The 19229-nt window shown below is 41.8% G+C and overlaps 1 protein-coding gene and 1 non-coding gene across 2 annotated transcripts in view; both read left to right on the top strand.

The window, feature by feature from the left end:
- LOC143854148 (Transducin family protein / WD-40 repeat family protein) overlaps positions 1-19008 on the top strand; it is a 113181-nt gene extending 94173 nt beyond the window's left edge. Inside the window, exons 18-20 of the mRNA XM_077363971.1 lie at positions 3683-3756; positions 18039-18092; positions 18181-19008. Of these exons, the coding sequence (XP_077220086.1) occupies positions 3683-3756; positions 18039-18092; positions 18181-18484 (432 nt within the window). The 3' untranslated portion in view covers positions 18485-19008. The remainder of the gene's footprint in view (positions 1-3682; positions 3757-18038; positions 18093-18180) is intronic.
- LOC143870142 (U6 spliceosomal RNA) lies at positions 4480-4582 on the top strand. The gene has a single exon (XR_013244936.1). It is a non-coding gene; the product is annotated as a U6 spliceosomal RNA (small nuclear RNA).
- Positions 19009-19229: the final 221 nt, after the last annotated feature.

The following is a 19229-nucleotide window of genomic DNA, read 5'->3' as shown; positions in this document are numbered from 1 at the left end:
GCATTATCAGTACGTAAACATTTAAGGGAACATGAGTATTGATTTGTAATTTCAGCATAAAATAAACAAAATGTAGAAAACACCTCAGAACGATCCTTTATTATATAAAGCTAGGTCATCCTGGAAAAATCATCAACCAAAATAACAAAGTACTTCCCACCAAACATAGAAGGAGTACGACATGGACCCCAAACATCAGAATGCAGTAACTCAAAACGACTACTGACACGACTAACAGAACGAGACGGGTAGAAAACACGATGGTGTTTTCCATACTGACAGGACTCACAATGAAAATGACTAATAACACCAGAAACAACTGAAGAACGCTGCAGACGCTCAGGAGAAGGATGACCGAGCCGGCAATGCCACATAAAGGAATCTGCTGAGGTACTAAACGTCGTGGGAGTGATAGCATCATCCAGGTAGTATAGGCCATCTGTCTCATGCCCCGAGCCAATCTCTTCCCAGTTGCAAGGTCCTGAAAATACAATAAAACGGAAAGAATGTTACTGAACAATTAAAGCGATTGGTAAGCTGACTAACAGAAAGAAGATTACAGGGAAAAGTAGGAACACAGAGTATAGATGATAAGGATAAATGGGAGGTGGCTGTAACAGTCCCAGTACCTGAAATAGGACATCGAGTCCCATTGGCCAAGGTGACCATCTTAGTAGGAGCACAAGAAGTAAAGGAACTAAGAAGTGTACTGTTACCGGTCATATGATGAGAGGCACCAGAATCAATGAGCCAGGAAGCGGAGTGGCTAAGGGAGCAAGATGGGTTGCTACCTTCTGTGGCAAGTTGAGCAGCCGGTTGTTTCCCTTTCTCCTGTAGGCGCAAAAGTGACTCATACTCAGTCCGAGAGACGACCATGGTGTCTGAGGTAGCAGGAATAGGTGGAGCAGGTGTCTCAGAAGCGAAGTGGGCGGCTCGAGCGGGACGCAGCTCGGGATGGAGATCGTAACAGAAATCAATAATGTGACCTTCCATGTCACAATGACTGCAATAACGTGAGCCACGACCCCCATAAGTACGGCCTCCCCCTGAATCTCGGCCAAAGCCACGGCCCTGTCCGCGACGACCGTGACCACGACCCCTACCACAAGTGCTCCGAAAGGAACCAGACTGGGCAGCAAAGGCGGACTGGTCACCAGCAACAGAGATAGCCGGATCGATACGTAGAGCGCGCTGAACGCGAGAAAAGATCTCATCCAAAGATGGGAGCGTGCCTAACCCAAGGATCTGCTGCCGAAGAGGGACAAACTCAGGCCCTAAGCCATCCAAAAACCGAGTAGTACGGAGCTCATTCTTCTGTTGAGCCAAGACCTTAAGGTCGGTGGACAGTGGATGATAAATATCAATCTGCACACAAAGACCAACAAAATTCGAATAGTACTCAGTGACGGTCTTAGCTCCACACGAGATACGAAAGAAGTCACTGTAAACATCAGTAATCCGCGTGAGATTGTTGCTACCGGAATAGAGTGTCTCAGCACGCAACCAGACTGCCCGTGATGTATCCAGAAATAGCATGTGGCTCGCAATCTTTGGTTCCATACTCTGACAGAGAAGAGACCGGAGCTGGGCATCCTCCTGACTCCGCTTATCATACCCAGCATCTTTCGGATTCGGAGGATCCGTCGTGAGAAAACGTAACTTGCCCTGACCACGCAGATAGAGGTGAACAGAATGACTCCAGGCAAGGTAATTAGCACCATCCAATTTAATGGATGTCATAGAGGTCACTGATACCGGAAATGAACCGGAGGAAGAAGCTGATGGCAAGGCCATAATAAACACCAAAACTCAAATGGGATGTCAGTGAAGCAGACCAAACAAGACACACCACAACAATCACAGAAAGGTGAGAAATGTAACGGGAAGATGTAGGGCAGGAACTCGACAGCTAGAAGAGAAGAACGCTAACCTTATAGGTTAAAGAAGATGGGGAAAGATGTCAAAAAAAAGAAGGGAGGGTGCGCACGGGGGGCAACCTGGGTTTTCCACGGGGAGCGCGCAGAGGCAACCTGGGATTTCAGGGGGGCGCGCAGGGGCAAACAAGGAAGAGGTTGGGTTTTCCAGGGGGCGTTCAGGGGGGCAACCTGGGTTTTTAAGGGGGGCGCGCAGGGCCAAACAGGGAAGAGGTTGGGTTTTGTACAGAGAAAAAGGGGAGGAGAAAGAAAGAAAAAATAAGAAGAAGAAGGAGTTAGGGCATGGGCATGGACTTCAATGGAGGAAGACAAGAGGTCTTCAATGGTGGTCCCTAGGGCATCGAGGAACCCTAGGGCTTTGATACCATGTTAACAGAGAGATTTGAGAATGAAATGTTGTGTGTTAGCCGTCTTGCCCTAACACACACATATATATTTATTATGAGAAGAATATGAAAAGACTATAATGCCCTTAGGCTACATAAGCTTATTCTAACAAATGCTATGATCATCACCTTTTGCCTTATGAAGTGCCTCCTTCATACATACACAGATGCTTTCTAGAATTTCCAAAGGGTCTTGTTTGACCCATCTACTAATCCAAGCAAAATAAAACAAATGAACAAATAACAGAAAAGAATATCACATTCACAAAACGAAACAAAAAATAGGACAGAGTAAAGCTCTGCATTGTGATAACATTGTGTAAACTCGACTTCAGTTTGTGCAGATGGGAAAGGCAAACAGCACATGCACATATTGGCAAGAGAGGGAGACAGGAGTAGGAGGAGAATCTTGGCAGTTCCTTTCAGTGATGGACAGAGGCGGTGAAGGCATGACTTTTGAGAGAGAGAGAGAGAGAGAGAGACTATGGGGTAACGTGGATTCTATTAGTCTCATATACCATTCTATGTGGGCATTTTAGGAATAAACATTTTAACACCAGAATTTAGGCATGAAAAGCACCTAGTTGAAATAGGTTGAATAAAGCATAGGAGGCCTCTATACTGTTTTGTACAAGGGACTGCAGGGAAATTTTGATGCTTAAGAGGGGGATTCATGTAACAATCCCTTCCTTTTCTTTTTTCTTTTTTCTTTTTTTGGATTTTTATTTTTATTTTTGAATGGTAAGGACTTTTAAAATTTTAAACTTTGAATGTAACTATATGCAAATATGGTTCTGATAAATTTGTTGATCTTCGATTTCTTATCCATTAATTGATCATCAAGTCTATCAATCAACAATTTATATGCATTTCAATTGAAATGAATCACTTGTTCTTATACAGGATAGGGATATTTCACCAAATTTGTTATTTTTTACAGCCCGGAGTCGCTGTTTTCAGGTTTTTGACTGTTTGGGTCTGAAATTTTACATTAAGTTAAATTGGTGAAGTTGTTGGTTTCCCATCGCAGTTTATATATGCTAATGATTGTCCACATGCACACTTAGATGATTACTTTTGTATTTATACATGCATGTCTCTATAGAACAGTAATTAGCGGAACTATATTTATGAGAATAACAGGTCTTAACAATGATTATGGTTTAGGCCCTGTTCGTTTAAGATTTTGTCTACCGATTGTGTGCGCCAAAACGATCATTGGACCAAAAACTACGTTTAAATTTGGGTCCAATAATCAGTTTGGCACCCACCATCGGTTGGCATAATCGTAAACGAACATGGCCTTAATCTATATGTAATTTATTCTGCAACATGACCTGAGGGTGTTTGATGATGTGGCAGCTACAAGATGCTGGGTGTTGGACAGATGCAGCTACATTAGCCGCAACTCATTTAAAGGGATCTGATTATGCAAGGTGCATTTATTTCTGCGCTTTTGTAACTTAGGTATCCTTTATGTATCATATTTGTTAGTTAGGAGTACAATGTTTTGTATGTTCTTGTTTGACAACAGTTAGATGTTAATTATTTCTTATTAATTACTGATTGTGTATTATTACTGTCTAAATAATAGTAGTATTTTAGTCATTTTAGCCTACAAATGGCCTCTTTATGTCTAGGAACTCAATATCGAACACCAAGACTCCATCATCACCAAACACAAGCATAATCAGTCCAGAGCCACCAAAGCACGAACCCAAGTTGGGTCTAATTCCTAAACCCACAACACAAGAATCCAAAAGAAATGTGTTACACAACTATATTTACATGAATTGCATGTGAAATGTTATGTATTATGTATAGGTATTTATATGAATTACATGTGAAATGTAGCATGTATTGAATTATCAAACTGCATGATATACATGTCATTAGGCGTTTGATGTTGTTAAACCATTATGAGTGGTTTTTTATTTATGTGATGGTTTTTAGTGTGTAACTGTGCTTATTCTAGCACTTCTTGAAGTTCCTTCTTAACTGTCCATCATTTACATACATTTCTGTGTTTCCGTGATTTTACAGTACTGAAAAATCATTAAAAATAACTAAAAATACTTCAGAAATGAGAGAAAATGGGTTTATCCAGGTAATGTCCCAAATATGACTTGCATGTTAGATTGTTACTAAAATGGTGGCAAGTCCCTTCAGAGACATCCGATAAAATTGGAACAATACAGGGAAGATTAGTATGGCCCCTGCACAAGGGTGAATAATCTGCCCTCAGCCATGGAAACAATGAGAAGAAAAGAGGGCATTGAGGAGAGGATATGGGGGGGGGAGGATGACCATTAGGGAATACTATAGTCGCCATCGGGATAATCCCCCGCCTTGTTTTGATAACGCACCTAGTTAGGTCATCTGTAGCTGTGGCTTCAATCTTGAGCGGTTGGCTGACTCCTTTCTAGCTTTTGTGGAATGTGGATATTCTGCTCAGGAAGTATTCCATTCACTAGGAGTTTTCAATATTTGCTGCTGTGGATCCTTGATTCTGCCATGGTTTTAAATTTCGGTGCCATGGTTTTAAATTTCGACCGAAACGTTTCGTTTCGGCCGAAATATTTCGGTTTCGGTGGAAAACGAAACGAAATTCACATTGAGTCGGAAAAGAACCAAACTTCGCTGAAACGTTTCGAAAATTTCGGCCGAAACGTTTCGGAAATTTCACCGAAATTTTGGTGAAATTTTTACAAGATTTCGTCCGAAATTTCGTACCGAAACTGAAACGTTTCGGTTTCGCTGATGACCGAAACCGAGATTTAAAACCTTGGATTCTGCTGAGTCAAGGGGGAAGCCGGGTGGGATCACACAGGGCTTCCCAAGGTCCCTTCCCCGCTTCTTGGGAAGCTATGAGGATATGGATACGATGGTAAGAAGATTGGAATTTGGAGCTGGAAAATTCTGTGGAAGACGGAATACAAGTTCTAAAAGCGTAGATCCTAGGAAGCACGGGTACTCTCCCTAGGCTCCTGTACCCATACCCGACACGTATGGGGTGCGTGTACGTTCGGGTACGCCCCGGGTACGTCCTGGATACGTACTCCTATTTTTAAAAAAAAGAACCCAATTTTGGTTGTCGGATGCATTTAGGGTGCGCATCCACGCGTACCCGACACGTCCTGCTTCTCTTATCTGGTGTAAATCCTTCCTGCTTCTTCTCTCTCCTCTCCTGTACTTAGTGTATATATGTTAGAATAAGCCTATATGCCTATGGGCATTTTAGTCATTGTAGTTATTGTACAGCTTTTATTATATTAATAAAAGGGTGAGGGGGAGATACCCAACTCACACTTTCTCTCTAATCTCTTTTGCAACATGGTATCAGAGCCCTAGGGTTTCTGATCCCTAGGGAAACCTTTATCCTCCATCTTTTCCATCAACCCTAACCCTAAACCTCCCCCTTCTCCCTCTCTCTCACCTAACCCTAACCCTAACCTAACCCTAATCCGCTGCAATACTGCTACAATACCGCTACAGTGCCGCTACATTACTGCTTCAGTATCGCTACAGTGCCGCTACAGCACTGCTACAGTACCGCTACTTCTCCTCTCTTTTAAACCCTAATCTATTATACCCTTTAAAACACTCTTTTACACCCTAATCTATTTTTTGGTCTTGCATTTCATTGTTTTTCTTTGCTCAATGTGCTGATCTTCTTTAATCCTCTTCTCCATTTCTCTTTCAGCATCTTCCTGGTTCTTTATGGGTCTCTCTATACTCATCTCATGCACCTTTGACATCGTCATATGACTCTTTCTATTGATTAGTTGGTTCTGCCTATCTTTCTCTACTTTCAATTTGCTGTTGCCGTGGGTAGTGGTTTCTTTGTTCGTCTTTATTCGTTGTCGTTATGGATCCTCCCGTCATTGTTGATCCCTCCATTGGCATGACCACTGACGTCAGTGCCTCTACCACAACCTCGGCCCCTTCTTCTTCTTCTTCTTCTCACTTGGCACCTGTGGAAAATTCTTACCCACAGTTGAATATTGCCAAGTTCGATGGAATCAACTATTTACCGTAGAAGGTTGCGATTGAGACTTACCTACTTGGGCGAGGCAAAATCCGTTTCCTTCGTGAGGATCCTCCTTCGCCTAAGGATCCTACGTATACTCGCTGGGATCAGGAAGATGCATTGATACAGAGTCTTCTATGGCAGAGTATGACTCCTGATATTTATTTCACTCTGATTCTTCTTCTGACTGCGAAGGAGATCTGGGATCATACTGCAGTGACGTATTCTGGGGTTGAGAACATCACCCGTGTATGTTCCACTTACTCTGAGTGGATACAGCTCCGTCGTGACGACATGTCTCTTGAAACTCATTACGGGAAGTTCATCTCTTTATGTCAACAGCTTGATGTCTTTATGCCACTCACTTCTGATATTAATGTTCTATGGCGTCAACGGGAACAGATTCGAGTGGTGCACTATCTTGAGAGCCTAGGCCCAGAGTTTACCCATCTGCGCCATCCGATTCTTAGTTCTGGGAACATTCATTTGTTGCGCGAGACTTACTTTCGAGCTCAGCAGTGCGTTAGCGAGACTCCCTCCCGCCCTACTTCTGATCGTTCGGCTCTTGCAGCATATGATGGTGGTGGTGGAACTCGTCCTTGTCGGGGTGGTGGTTCTTTTTCACGAGCTCGTGGCCGTGGTGGTCGTGGTGGTGGTTGTGTTGGGAGTGGGCGTGGCCGTTCTTATTGCACCCACTGCCAGCGTGATGGCCATGTCATTGAGACTTGTTACACATTGCACCCCGAGCTCAGGCCGCCTCGATCAGCTCACCTCAGCACTTCTGTCCCATCTGACTCAGTCGTCTTTGCCCCTGCTTTGCCACCTGCTGATGACTCATTATCCTTTACGCGGGCAGACTATGAGGAGCTCCAGCGCCTTCGACAGAGTGCTTCACAGGCCACTGAGGGCTTTACCCAGCCAGGTAGTTCACATACTACATTACTTTCTAGCCCCGAGTCCTGGATCATTGACTCAGAAGCCTCGAACCATAGGACTGGTAACTCATCACAGCTCTCTTCTTTTCGCACTTTTCCATCTACTTTTCAGTCCATTGCTTTAGCTGATGGTTCCACTACCCCTATCACTAGTATTGGTACCACATGTCCTTCACCTAATCTTCCGCTATCTTCAGTATTGTGTGTACCTAAATCTCCTTTTAGTTTATTATCTGTTAGCCAAATTACGAAAAATCTTTCTAGCTCTATCTCATTCTTTCCATCTTACTGTCTTTTTCTGGATCTTTCGACTGGGAGGACGATTGAATCGGGTCGTGAGGTGGATGGCCTGTACCGTCTTGACTGTAGCCCCTCTTCGTCAACTTTACACAGTTCAGTGGATGCCTTTCAGTGGCACTGTCGACTGGGTCACCCATCACTTCAGCGCCTCCGGGCGACATCCTTAGTTCCCTCTTCTGTCTCCATTTCATTGTCAGTCTTGTGAACTCGGGAAGCATCATAGAGTGTCTTTCCCTTCTCGAGTTGTCACTAGAGTAGATAGTTTATTTCAGCTCGTTCATTATGATGTATAGGGACCTTCTAGGATCGCGTCGAATAATGGATTTCAGTATTTTGCTGTTTTTATTGATGATTACTCTCGAATGACTTGGTTGTATCTATTGAAAGACCACTCCCAGGTCTTCTCTGCATTTCAAAATTTTCATAATGAAATAAAAAACTAGTTTAGTTGCAGTCTTAAATGCCTGCGTACTGATAATGCACGTGAGTTTTTTTCTGGTAATGGTGGCTTTCAGGATTATCTCTCCTCTCATGGCATTATCCACCAATCCTCTTATGCATACACCTCGCAGCAAAATGGTGTCGCCGAAAGAAAACTGCGCTATCTACTTGAGGTGGCTCGCACTCCTCTTCCAGATACATGTTCCTAAAACCTACTGGTCTGATGCCATTCTCACTGCTTGTTTCCTCTCCAATCATCTTCCATCTTCGGTGCTTCACGGGGATTCTCCATTTCACATCGTTTATCCACATTAGGATTCTCCCTCTTACGCCTCGTGTCTTTGGCTGCGTTTGTTTTGTCCATCATTTGGGACCTGGCCGCGACAAGCTTGACCCTCGATCAGAACGATGTGTTTTTCTGGGTTACTCTCGCACCCAGAAAGGATATCGTTGCTATAGTCCACGTCTGCGCCGTTGGTATGTATCAGCTGATGTGACCTTTTTTGAATCAGAATCATTCTTTGGCTCTACCTCCGTTCCTCATGTTGTCAGAACGTAACCTGATGTGACCATTTCTCTTCCTATTCGTCCCCCTCTTCCTCCGACTTCCTTAGCACCTCCTCCTGCTTGCCCCACTAGACATGTTGATTCGTGTGCTCATAGGGTGGATCATCCCCCTACTAAAGTCCAATATCAACGTCGTCAACAACAGGCACAACTTCCTCACACCGACAAATCGTTTTCATAGGCAGAGATCTCTTTACCCTCTCATCAGGTACCTTCTTCTCCTGTAGTTGTTTCTGACTCTCCTATTGCTTCACGTACTCGTTCTAATTCTACTGGTCACCTCATTTCTAATTTTGTCTCTTATGATCGTCTAACTCTTCTTTTCAAAAGCTTTGTCTTGTCTGTGTCTTCTGCTGTGTTACCCCAGTCTCTGGATGAGGCTCTTCATCACCCAGGATGGCGAGCTGCAATGGATCTTGAAATGGGAGCTCTGCATTCTAATCACACATGGGATCTAGTTTCTCTACCTGCTGGTGCTCGTCCTGTAGGATGCCGTTGGGTGTTCTCCATTAAATATCTACCTGATGGCACCGTTGATCGACTGAAGGCTTGTCTGGTGGCCAAGGGCTACACTCAGACATTCGGTGTCGACTATCGTGAAACGTTTTCCCCAGTGGCGAAGATTCCTTCCGTTCGGGTTCTCCTCTCCTTTGCAGTCAATAATGGATGGCATCTTCACCAGTTAGATGTGAAAAACGCTTTTCTGCATAGCGACCTCCTTGAAGAGGTGTATATGGAGCAACCACCAGGTTATGTTGCTCAGGAGGAGTTGTCCTCATCAGTCTGTCGCCTCAGAAAAGCAATTTATGGGTTGAAGCAATCACCGCTTGCATGGTTTGGCAGATTTAGCGAGGCAGTTATAAGGTTTGGCCTCAAGCAGTGTGGTGTGGATCACTCAGTATTCAGTCATCAGTCCTCAGCAGGGTGCATTATGTTAATTGTATATGTCGATGACATCATTATTACAGGGAGTGACTCAGGGGAAATTCAGAAACTGAAAGTCTTCCTACAAAAAGAGTTCGTGACAAAGGACTTGGGACGTCTCAGATATTTTCTTGGGATAGAGGTTGCATATTCTTCTAATGGTTTGTCTCTATCACAGAGGAAGTACGTTCTGGATTTGTTAGAAGAGACAGGAAATCTTAGTGTGAAACCTGTAGCTACACCCATGGATCCAAATGTGAAGCTGGTTCCAGAAGAGGGTGAGTTGTTGAAGGATCCTGGTAGGTATAGAAGACTTGTGGGCAAACTTATATACCTTCCGGTTACTCGCCCTGATATATCCTATGCCGTTGGGGTGGTTAGCCAGTACATGACCTCTCATCGTACTTCGCATTGGAATGCAGTAGTTCAAATACTCAAATATCTGAAAGGTGCACCAGGAAAGGGATAATTATTCAAAAAACATGGTCATACACGAATTGAGGGGTTCTCAGATGCTGATTGGGCTGGATCCCCTGCGGATAGGAGATCGACTACCGAGTATTGTACCGTTGTTGGAGGTAACCTAGTTTCATGGAAAAGTAAGAAACAGGATGTCATTGCAAAATCAAGTGCAGAGGCAGAATACAGAGCCATGGCGCATACTACGACTGAGATTATTTGGTTGAGACCACTCTTAGCTGAGATTGGTATTGTGTTTCCTTCGCCGTCACAGTTGTATTGTGACAACAGAGCAGCTATCTATATTGCGACGAATCTAGTCTTTTATGAGAGAACAAAGCATATTGAAGTTGACTGTCATTTCATTCGTCAGAGAATCCAGAAAGGGGAGATACGCACTGTATTTACTCGTTCTGCAAAACAGTTGACTGACATGTTTACCAAACCATTAAATAAATCAAAACTGAGTGACATATGTAACAAACTAGGAATGTACAATTTATACATTCCAGCTTGAGGGGGAGTGTTAGAATAAGCCTATATGCCTATGGGCATTTTAGTCATTGTAGTTATTGTACAGATTTTATTATATTAATAAAAGCGTGGGGGAGATACCCAACTCACACACTCTCTAATCTCTTTTGCAACAACATGTAAACCATTTAAGTACATGTCCATTTACTTAAGATTTACATGTAAATAACGGAATACCCTCCATTTGGATCTATTAAAAATAGTTTCAAGACCCAAATCTAAAAGGAAAAAAAGTCAACTCTCCTGTTCTAGTACAAAATTCGAAGAAAAAGGGTCAGGTCAAAATTTTAACTTTCTTAACTTCCAAACGGTGGGGTATTTTTCAAATTTTAAAAATTTATAAAATCTATCATGTCGAAACATTATTAAATTCCAAAAGTCCGATATAAAAAATCTCATAATTTGGTCTCTAAAAATTATTCATCTTGTCAGGCACTGGTCAACACATTGGCGACAAACTTTTTTTCTAATGTATGATGTATTGATGCCTCATGTTATGAAATATGGAACTTAATCACTTATGAAATGAAGAGTAATATTATAATTTTCCATTTTGGTGATGTTATTGTTATTTGATTGCTCTCCAATTATTATTTTTAATTTTTATAAATATATAATAAAATATTAAAATATATTATTATATTCGGCGTACCCGAACGTACCCGCACCCGTTTTTTTTTGGAAAATCACGTACCCGTGTCGTGTCGTACCCGTACCCGTGCTTCATAAGGTAGATCCCTTGCATCAACATGGTAGCGATTGGATGTGCTCGAATTGCAGATATAAAAATTTTGGTTCGCGCAGTGTTTGTAGGAAATATTCTGGGTCAAGAGAAAAAATTGAGGTGGCAAAGACCTGGGTTCCTAAGGCTGTTCATCCACCTTATGCCGAAAAGAAGGATGATACTTCGGCGATTAATATCCCAATAGATCTAGTTACTGATAGGAAGAGGGCTCTTAAAAGTTGTCTTGTTGGTAGTTTAAGAAACAAGGCGCTTTTGGAAGAGGTTTGGGGATGGGCCAAAAGACATTGGGCTCTCCCTTTACTCAAAAAACCTTTTTGTATTAGCCCTTTGTTGATGCTATTTTGTTTTGAGTCGGAATTGCAGGCCTCGTTAATCCTCAGGCGTGCTTTGGGAGGATACCTTGTATCCCTTCAACCCTGGTTTACTGCTCTCAATACTGGTGCAAGAACTGTGGGCTTAGATTTTATAATATCCCGCTTCACGCCTGGTCAACTTCCACTGTGGAGGCCTTGGGTCAGCATTTCGGTCAAGTCTTGGAAACCCATCTTTTGGTAGCCATGATCACTTTCTGGAATTTGCATCCACCAAGATTCTTACGTCAATGTGGAAATCCTTACCCTCCTTAAACCTTAAGGTAGAGTCCAATATCTATCCTGTGGGAGTTAAGGCGGTAGCTGAGAAGTTTAATTCTATAATGGATTTGTTGGTGGTAGGGGATTCCACTGCCAGATAATTCAATTTCTCACAAGGGACCTGAAAATCAAGTCGTCGATGAAAAGTCGCCGATGAAAGATAATTCCATGGAAAAGGAAGGATCCCCTCTAGAAATTCCTAAGGGTGAAATTGTCAATTCCATCGCTAGGGAGCCGTTGGATGGGCCCTTAACGTTTTTTGAAATACCTTCCGCTTTGGGATTGAAAAAATCGTCAGGAAAATTAAAAAGTAAGAAATCATTATTGAGAGGGAAGGTAGCCGGACATGGGAAATGAGCGATTCAGAAATCCTTAAATGTTGAGACACGTGGCCTTATGGGGAAAGCTATCAAAAAAGATATTGCTGACAATTTCAATCTGCAGTCGATAGTAGATGGAAAGGCTATTGAATTTAAAAATCGATTTTTCAATGGGAACAAAAAGAACAAAGGAAGATCAAGGGGTTTGAAATCCTATAAATGTCAGGACAAGGGGTTTCGTGTCAACACCCCTCGGATAAGTAACTCTCACCGCCCTGGAAAAGTCGGTCAAGCTAGTCGGGGCTCGCTTATCGAATCACATTTATTGGCTACTAAAGGCGGTCTTTCCCTGTTTAAAAGGAGACTTTTGGGTCGTCTTAAGAAAGAAGAAATTAGTAAGAAAGATTTAGCCTCCAAAGCATAGTTGTAAATTCCGTTTCGGTCGCCATTTCGTTTTGGCCACCGAAACGGAATTTCGGTGGGATTTCGGTCATTTCGGTCGAAACTTTTCGTTCACACAAAAAATATATTAAAAAATATGAGAAAAATCCAAAAAAATAAAAAATCAATAGAAAAAGATGAAAAACTAATAAATAGTCCAAAATATGTGTCCCAAAAGGCATATTCATTACTTAAACACATAAAGTCTTGCACAAGTCCAACTGATAGTCTGATACATAGAAAAACATAAAAAAAAAGATACATGAAAGTGAAACATAGATAATAGCTAGTAGCAACAACTCTCAGTCATCATAACCCGGATGATCATACTCAATGTCTTCTTCATCGTCGTCGTCGTCGCCGCCGCCGTCATCACCACCTGGACCACCAGTAGGGACATCTTCTTCAAGAGGCATGAGAAAGTCGTCGTTGTCGTCCCCGGCCCCAACCACAGCAGTAGGTGCTTCAAGATTTTCCCACCCAATGTCTTCCGGCGTGAATATGACATCTTCTTCTTCTGCAACCCAATCCATCATGACATCCAGATGGTCTATGCTCAAAGGGTCACTAGTAGTAGATGATTTCCTCAACAAGTCCTTGAAAAGGAAAACATTAAGTTTAATGTCAAAGGTTAAACTTAAAAGCTTAAAGTGATGAGGTGAAAGTTGAAAACATTATATTACGTTGTATACCTTTCTCGAAACTTAAGATTGTAATGGACAAACACCAAGTCATCTAATCTCTAGTGCTCCAACCTATTTCTCTTTGCAGAGTGAATGTGTTCGAAGGTGCTCCAATTCCTTTCACACCCAGTCGCACTGCAGGTCTGACTGAGGATTCTGATCGCAAAGGTCTGTAATTCTTCCACGTCACCTCCGAAATGATTCCACCATGCAACTGTAAAGCATTATTTGTTGAGAAACTGAAAGTTAAAATGAATTATACTTAATTAAACAAAAAACTCAAATATATTTGGTCCCAACTTCGTTCGGTTGCGGATTGCAAGCTTCATTCCAAACATACCCTTAGCCTCTCGATAATCCTCAATCTGATTGGTGATGAGGTCTTGTGTACCTTCATCAGGTACCAATCGAGTGATGCATGCCAACAAGCCTCTGGTTACTTCACTGTGCCTAGAGAAGGTAGGAGTGAAAAAGAGAGCAGGGTTAAGAAAATATCCTGCTGCATGGAGGAGACTGTGGAGTCGCCTATCCCATCTTTGGTCGATGATCCTCCAGATGGGATTGTAATCTGATTTTCTCTTCAACCTCTCCTTGATGTTCTCTTTGGCCTTATCCATGGCCTCATATAGGTAACCCATCGCCGGTTTGTCCTGCCGATCTACCAAGCGCAGCACTCTCACTAAAGGCTCGCTGATGTTTAGAATGTACTTGCATTGGTCCCAAAAAGATTTATCCAACACAGTACTGACTACCCCTTCACTCAGTGGGTGTTGGACAAACCTACTAGTACTATACTCATCAGACACAAACATCTGCTGAAGTGCTTTCCGATTCAACACCAGACTTAGTATGCTAATGAAATTTGTAGCAAATTTGGTTGCAGCAGGGCAGCACAACTCCTTCCCACCTGTGAACTTCTTTCTCATCAAATTCAAGAGGCTTCCATGGTTGTAGATGAACTTTGTAATCGTTTGAGCCCTCTCAATTGTGGTTGCTATGTGAGGAAATACAGTCGGTTTGCACAGATGCTCCAAGATGAGATCTAAGCAATGAGCTGCGCACGGAGTCCAGAAGAATGTACCAAACGCGGCTTCTAGTCTTTTCCCAGCAGCTTTGTAACTTGGCTCACTGTCAGTTACAAATTGCACCACATATTCCGGATTCACCTCTCCGACAATCTTTGCAAAGATATTGTATAATTCATCGGCATTCTTCACTGTGCCAGATGCATCAACGGATTTGAGGAATATGACTCCTTTAGGGCATTACACCAAAAAGTTGATTAGGAGACGTTGTTTGGTGTCTGTCCATCCATCTGCCATAATGTTACAGCCAGTGTATCTCCATGACATCTTAATCTCCTCCAAGTAGTTGTTTACCTCATCCACTGTATTCTTCAAAATGGGATCCCTTAAAGCATGATAAGTAGGTGCCTTATAACCCGAACCCACGGCATTCACAGCGTCAAACATAGGTTGCCAAAAAGGTGAATTGGCAACGTTGAAAGGGAGATTGGCATCGTAGCAAAGCATGCCAACCGCCATGTCTGCTCTATCCATTGTTTCTTTAGTAGCCAAAGCACTTTTAATGCTTAGTTGGGCTCCAGGGGTTGTTCGTGGTGCAAAGAAATTCCTGATCTCTCCTGTGATTCCCTTCTTCTTCCTTTTTGTACCACTCGGTTCTACAAGAACTTCATTACCTCTTCGTTGAGGAACTTGAGGCAATTGTGTGGCAATGTCTTCTTCATTCTGCTCTTCTTCTTCGTCTGGTGTGCCATAAAAACCTCCAACCTCTGCTCTGGATATGCTCATCCTAGCCCTTTCTTTTCTCTTTGCATCTAAAAGTTGTTTCATTCGATATTTTACATCTTCAGTCACTTTTTTGCATGATGCTACTTCACCAGGAACAGCCGCTAAATGTTCTTTCAAGCGGGTTATACCTCCACCCGATATGACTTTGCCACAGAATATGCAAGTTATTTTATTTCTTTGACCCGAAACCAATGTACCGTAAGCCCATGCCGGGTCATCCGATCTAGCGGGTGCCGAACCAATAGAGGATGCTCCTGCAGAAGGTCCCGAGCCCGACCCACTCATTCTGAAATGAAGTAGAAGAAGGGAAAAGATGAATTAGAAGAAAGAAAATTGAAACAAATTACAAAAAAATGAAGTAGAAGGGGACAAATGAAGTAAGAAATAAAAGAAAGGAAATGGAAAGAAATAAAGAGAACCTTGAGGTTGAACTTGAGTTGAAGAGAAGAAGAAAAAATTAGCCTTCACTCACTTGAAATAAGCCTTTCGAAATAGTTCTTGACTTCTTGACCTTGTAGTGGTAAGTTGAATGTATGCCTTCTCTTTGCTCCAAAATAGACTTGGATTGAGTTGAAGAAGAGGGTAAACTTGTAGGAAATTTAGTATAATAGATAATGTAAGTGAAAGTAGAGAAAGAAGGAGAATCACTTATGTAAAGGTGGAGGATAAAAGGTAGGGAAAAGGCTATTTATAGAGTTTTTAATTGATTGTGCATTTAAAAATGACTAAAATACCCTTCCCAACAGCTATAAACGGTCACATTTTGAGGTTAAAATGGTCAAAAACCAAAAAGAGCTGTTGCAGGGGCATTGTCGTAAATTCTGCAAAATCCAGTCAAACTAGCCGTTATGCACGATTCCGGGATTTCGGAAAATTTCGTCCGGAATGGAACGAAATTTTGACCTTTCGTTCCGGAATTTAAACGAAACCGGTTCGTTTCGTCCATTCCGGACGAAACGAAACGGAATTTACAACTATGCTCCAAAGTTAAACTGTTTCTGAAAGATTTTGATAAACCGCTCTCTCGCAACATGTTTGATGTAGAAGTATCCAATATCAGGAAGAGGAAGGCCACCTCCTTCGTTGTTGAGGACCTCAAATTTCTTAAGAATTGGAATACGATGAGAAGATGGCTTCGGAGGAATTTCCCACTCTGAGAGAAAGTGGAAGTAATTTAAAAAGGATGCAAGGGAGAACATGGAGGAGCTCAAAAAAGTATCAGGGAAGAAAGATACAAAGAGTGTATATGTTCCTATCTATAAGCTCCCTCACTTCCAGGATGCTTTAGAAGAGGAAAGGAGGATTCGTCGACGGCGGTAGGAAGAGGAGAAAGCGGCTGAAAGGTTAAAAAAAAACTGTGGTAGTTTTTGTAGAGTCTGAAGAGTCTCAGGAATCGCTAGATAGGGAAGTAAGTCAGGAAGTTCGAGAATAGATGGGAAAGTAAGAAGAAGGTAAAGACAAAGGCAAAATGATTGAGGAATATTCAGGGGTAGAGGATAATAGTTATTCTTCTGAGGAATTTGATGAAATGTTGGCTATAGGAGATGTCTTTGGGATAGGCTATGACGATGACCTTGAAGCTACAAAAAAAATTATTTGTGGCAGTGGCGATAAGAGATCTGAAGGAAAAAATGGAGAACCATACTGAACAGGAGCCTAGGAAGCAGGTTGAAGTTAAGGGGGGCGAGGGTTGTGAACCCAAAAGGAAATATCTTTCGGCCCCCCTCTTGTAGATAGTTAGTTTTTTAGGTTTGTTGCTTTTTTGTGTTAGTCTTTGGCTTTTTGTGATCTTTTCATGATGTTGATATTATGGGTTTGCCGGGAAATAGAAAGCTTGCGCAGTTTTTGGAAGGTGGTGGTAGAATTTTCTCTTTACTAGTGATAAGAGTTTTTTTAAGAAAAGAACAGACTCAAGGTGGTGGTAGTTTTAGGGTAAGGTTGTTTAAAGGTTGTGATTCGACTGGGCTGAAAGAAGATGGTTGGTTAACGTATAAGGTGGTTACTGGTTAGTTTGTAAAGATGATGGATTTTATTATTCTGGAGATTGCAAGCAAGGTTTTAAATTTCGGACCAAAATCCGAAATTTCGGGTTTCGGTCGATTCTGAAATAAAAAATTAGGATAATCCAAAACGTTACTTTATTTCTGTCGAAATTTTGGTTCCCTTAAATTTCAGTCCGAAATTGTAGGAGAGATCACGTTAAAAAAATACACTTTATTAATTATTTAATATTTCCCTGAAATTTTGGGCGAAATTACCAAAATTTCGGTAATTTTGCCCGAAATTTCAGGCGGTATAAAATATTACGGTTTTTATTTCGTGGAATTTTGAACGAAATTTCGGCAAAAATTTCGGTTTCAGTTAGAAATGAAAAGGGCCTTCTCTCTCAAGCAGTTGTACAATTAGCAGCAGCAGCAGCTTTCTTCCCTATTTTCTCATACATTTTTTTTTTCCTTTGTCACGTCTTGACTTCTTGTAGATGAGATCTGTACTTGTGCTTACACTGTGTCATCTTCTACTACCCATCCAAACCATCATAACTGGTTCCTAGCTGCCATTGAAACAAGCCTGAATAATGCCATATAGATGGAACTTTTGGAATTTTCTGCAATTTGTTTTCTAAGTCAGGTTGAATGCTACAGTACTTGGGAGTAGCTCATGCTCGAGCACCCAGAGCACGTCTCCAAAAGCTTGTTCACATTTTTGCCAAATAGCACGACACCTGTATCTCTTGTCATGCACGGAAAGATTAACAGCCAACACTGTTTATTCTCATGTTGTCACTTACAGTCCCTCTTATTCTAATGCTGTTAGATCCAACATTCATTTGTATAAGGGAATTATGTATGCTAATCTTTTAAGGACCTCCTTATTTAACTTCTATGTGATCCTGCAGGGTGTTGCAGAGATGGGCCGATCATGTCCTCCACACTGAACATAATCTTTGGAGGTAACCTTCCCTTCAAGATAAATTCCAAGAAAATTTCATCCATTTTTCTCAGGTTTTTAATGAAAACTTTGCCAACAACACTGTGCAGGGCTCTGGTTTTGTATGTTGCAGCTGGTGCATTTCACGAGGCATTAGCAGCACTCCGTGATTCGCAGCAGCCAGATACAGCTGCAATGTTTCTACTTGCATGCCATGAGATCAATTCAGAAATTGTTTCCAAATCTGGAACAACAGACGAGTCATCAATTTCCTTAGTTGGAGAAAAGCAATCTTTTTCTGTGCCTGGCATAAATCAGGAGCATCAAGATGTGATTGCAGTTAGTGAATATTTTGGACAATACCAGCACAAATTGGTACATCTTTGCATGGACTCTGCCCCTCTTTTCGATTGACAATTCTCTGATCCCCTTATCCACATCTAATCAAAATTTGGGAGTTGAAGGCTCCATTAACAATTTAACATCAATGATTACTGATTTTGTCATCAAATTGGACTAAAGATCTTTCAGCCATTCCAACAAGCCATTTTACTACCTGGAACTTCAGATTCGACACAGGCCCCCACTGTCCAAAGAACCTACCTGGAATGCTCAGCTGATGGATTTGTCCGGACCGATGACTGCTTAATTTTAGTAGTGTCAAAACCAGCATTTTGCTTCTGAACGATGAAGACTGCTGCATTTTCATTGTACAATTTGTTCATTTGTACCTAGAAGCTAATGCGCCGTTCACTGTTGGTTGCGTATCAGTTACTAATCATGATTTTAACACAACAATGATGCTGATGCAATTGTATCACTGAAGTGTAAACCCATTTATTTGTTTTAGAAAATCTTGAGCTGGTATGTCAGGGATGTATGATGAATAGTGTAAAATTTTTGTTCGTGATTCATCATTCCACATTTTTTTCCTGAAAGGTAACATATTCCATTCCATAGAAAAAGGATTACATGAGGGGGACAAGAGGTCCCCGGTTATTAGAAATCAATACTGGCTATAGGATACAACCCAAACAAATACACAGTATAGCAGAAAAAAACAACTCATTCAGCCCCCTCCATTCGCCAACCCGTCCGCCATCGCATTTGCGGATCTCCTCATACGCAGCATATGAGGACCGATAATACGAACCATGTC

Source organism: Tasmannia lanceolata, unplaced genomic scaffold (assembly GCF_043159265.1).
Source record: "Tasmannia lanceolata isolate RefF3 unplaced genomic scaffold, GAP_Taslan_0.1 ptg000003l, whole genome shotgun sequence".
Classification (NCBI taxonomy): Eukaryota; Viridiplantae; Streptophyta; class Magnoliopsida; order Canellales; family Winteraceae; genus Tasmannia; species Tasmannia lanceolata.
The sequence above is the reverse complement of the archived record's forward strand: the minus strand, read 5'-3'. Positions and strand labels throughout refer to the sequence as shown.